The 373-nt window shown below is 69.4% G+C and overlaps 1 protein-coding gene across 1 annotated transcript in view; it reads left to right on the forward strand.

Annotated features, from left to right (window-relative positions):
- The window catches only part of POLDIP2 (DNA polymerase delta interacting protein 2), a 13,967-nt gene that overhangs the window by 1,077 nt on the left and 12,517 nt on the right, over positions 1-373 (forward strand). The window contains exon 3 of the mRNA XM_019510983.1: positions 182-263. Within this exon, the coding sequence (XP_019366528.1) occupies positions 182-263 (82 nt within the window). The remainder of the gene's footprint in view (positions 1-181; positions 264-373) is intronic.

Below are 373 nucleotides of genomic sequence, written 5' to 3' on the forward strand. Positions count from 1 at the left end.
AGGGGCTGTTTTGGGGTGTCCGTGTGTCGGGGGCTGTCTTTGTTCGCGGGCTGTTTTGGGGTGAGGGGGGTGTCCGTGTGTCGGGGGGAGTGGGTGGGGGTGTCCATGTGTTGTTGGGAGGGTCTGTGTTGGGGTAAGGGGGGGTGGGGCTGGGGCTCACATCGTGCCCGTGTCCCCGCAGGAACCGCGCCGAAGGCAAGGTGCTGGAGACCGTGGGCATGTTCGAGGCGCCGAAGCAGCACGGCAAATACGAGACGGGGCAGGTGGGTGCGGGCGGCTGGAGGCCCGGGTCGGTCTCCGCTGTGTCGGCCGCGGTCGCTCTGCCGGTTTCCCAGGCGCTCTCGCCAGTGCCGGGCAGGGCCATGGAGCCCGC

The sequence above is a fragment of the Gavialis gangeticus genome, unplaced genomic scaffold (genome assembly GCF_001723915.1).
Source record: "Gavialis gangeticus isolate Ggan-Ray unplaced genomic scaffold, GavGan_comp1, whole genome shotgun sequence".
Lineage (NCBI taxonomy): Eukaryota > Metazoa > Chordata > Crocodylia > Gavialidae > Gavialis > Gavialis gangeticus.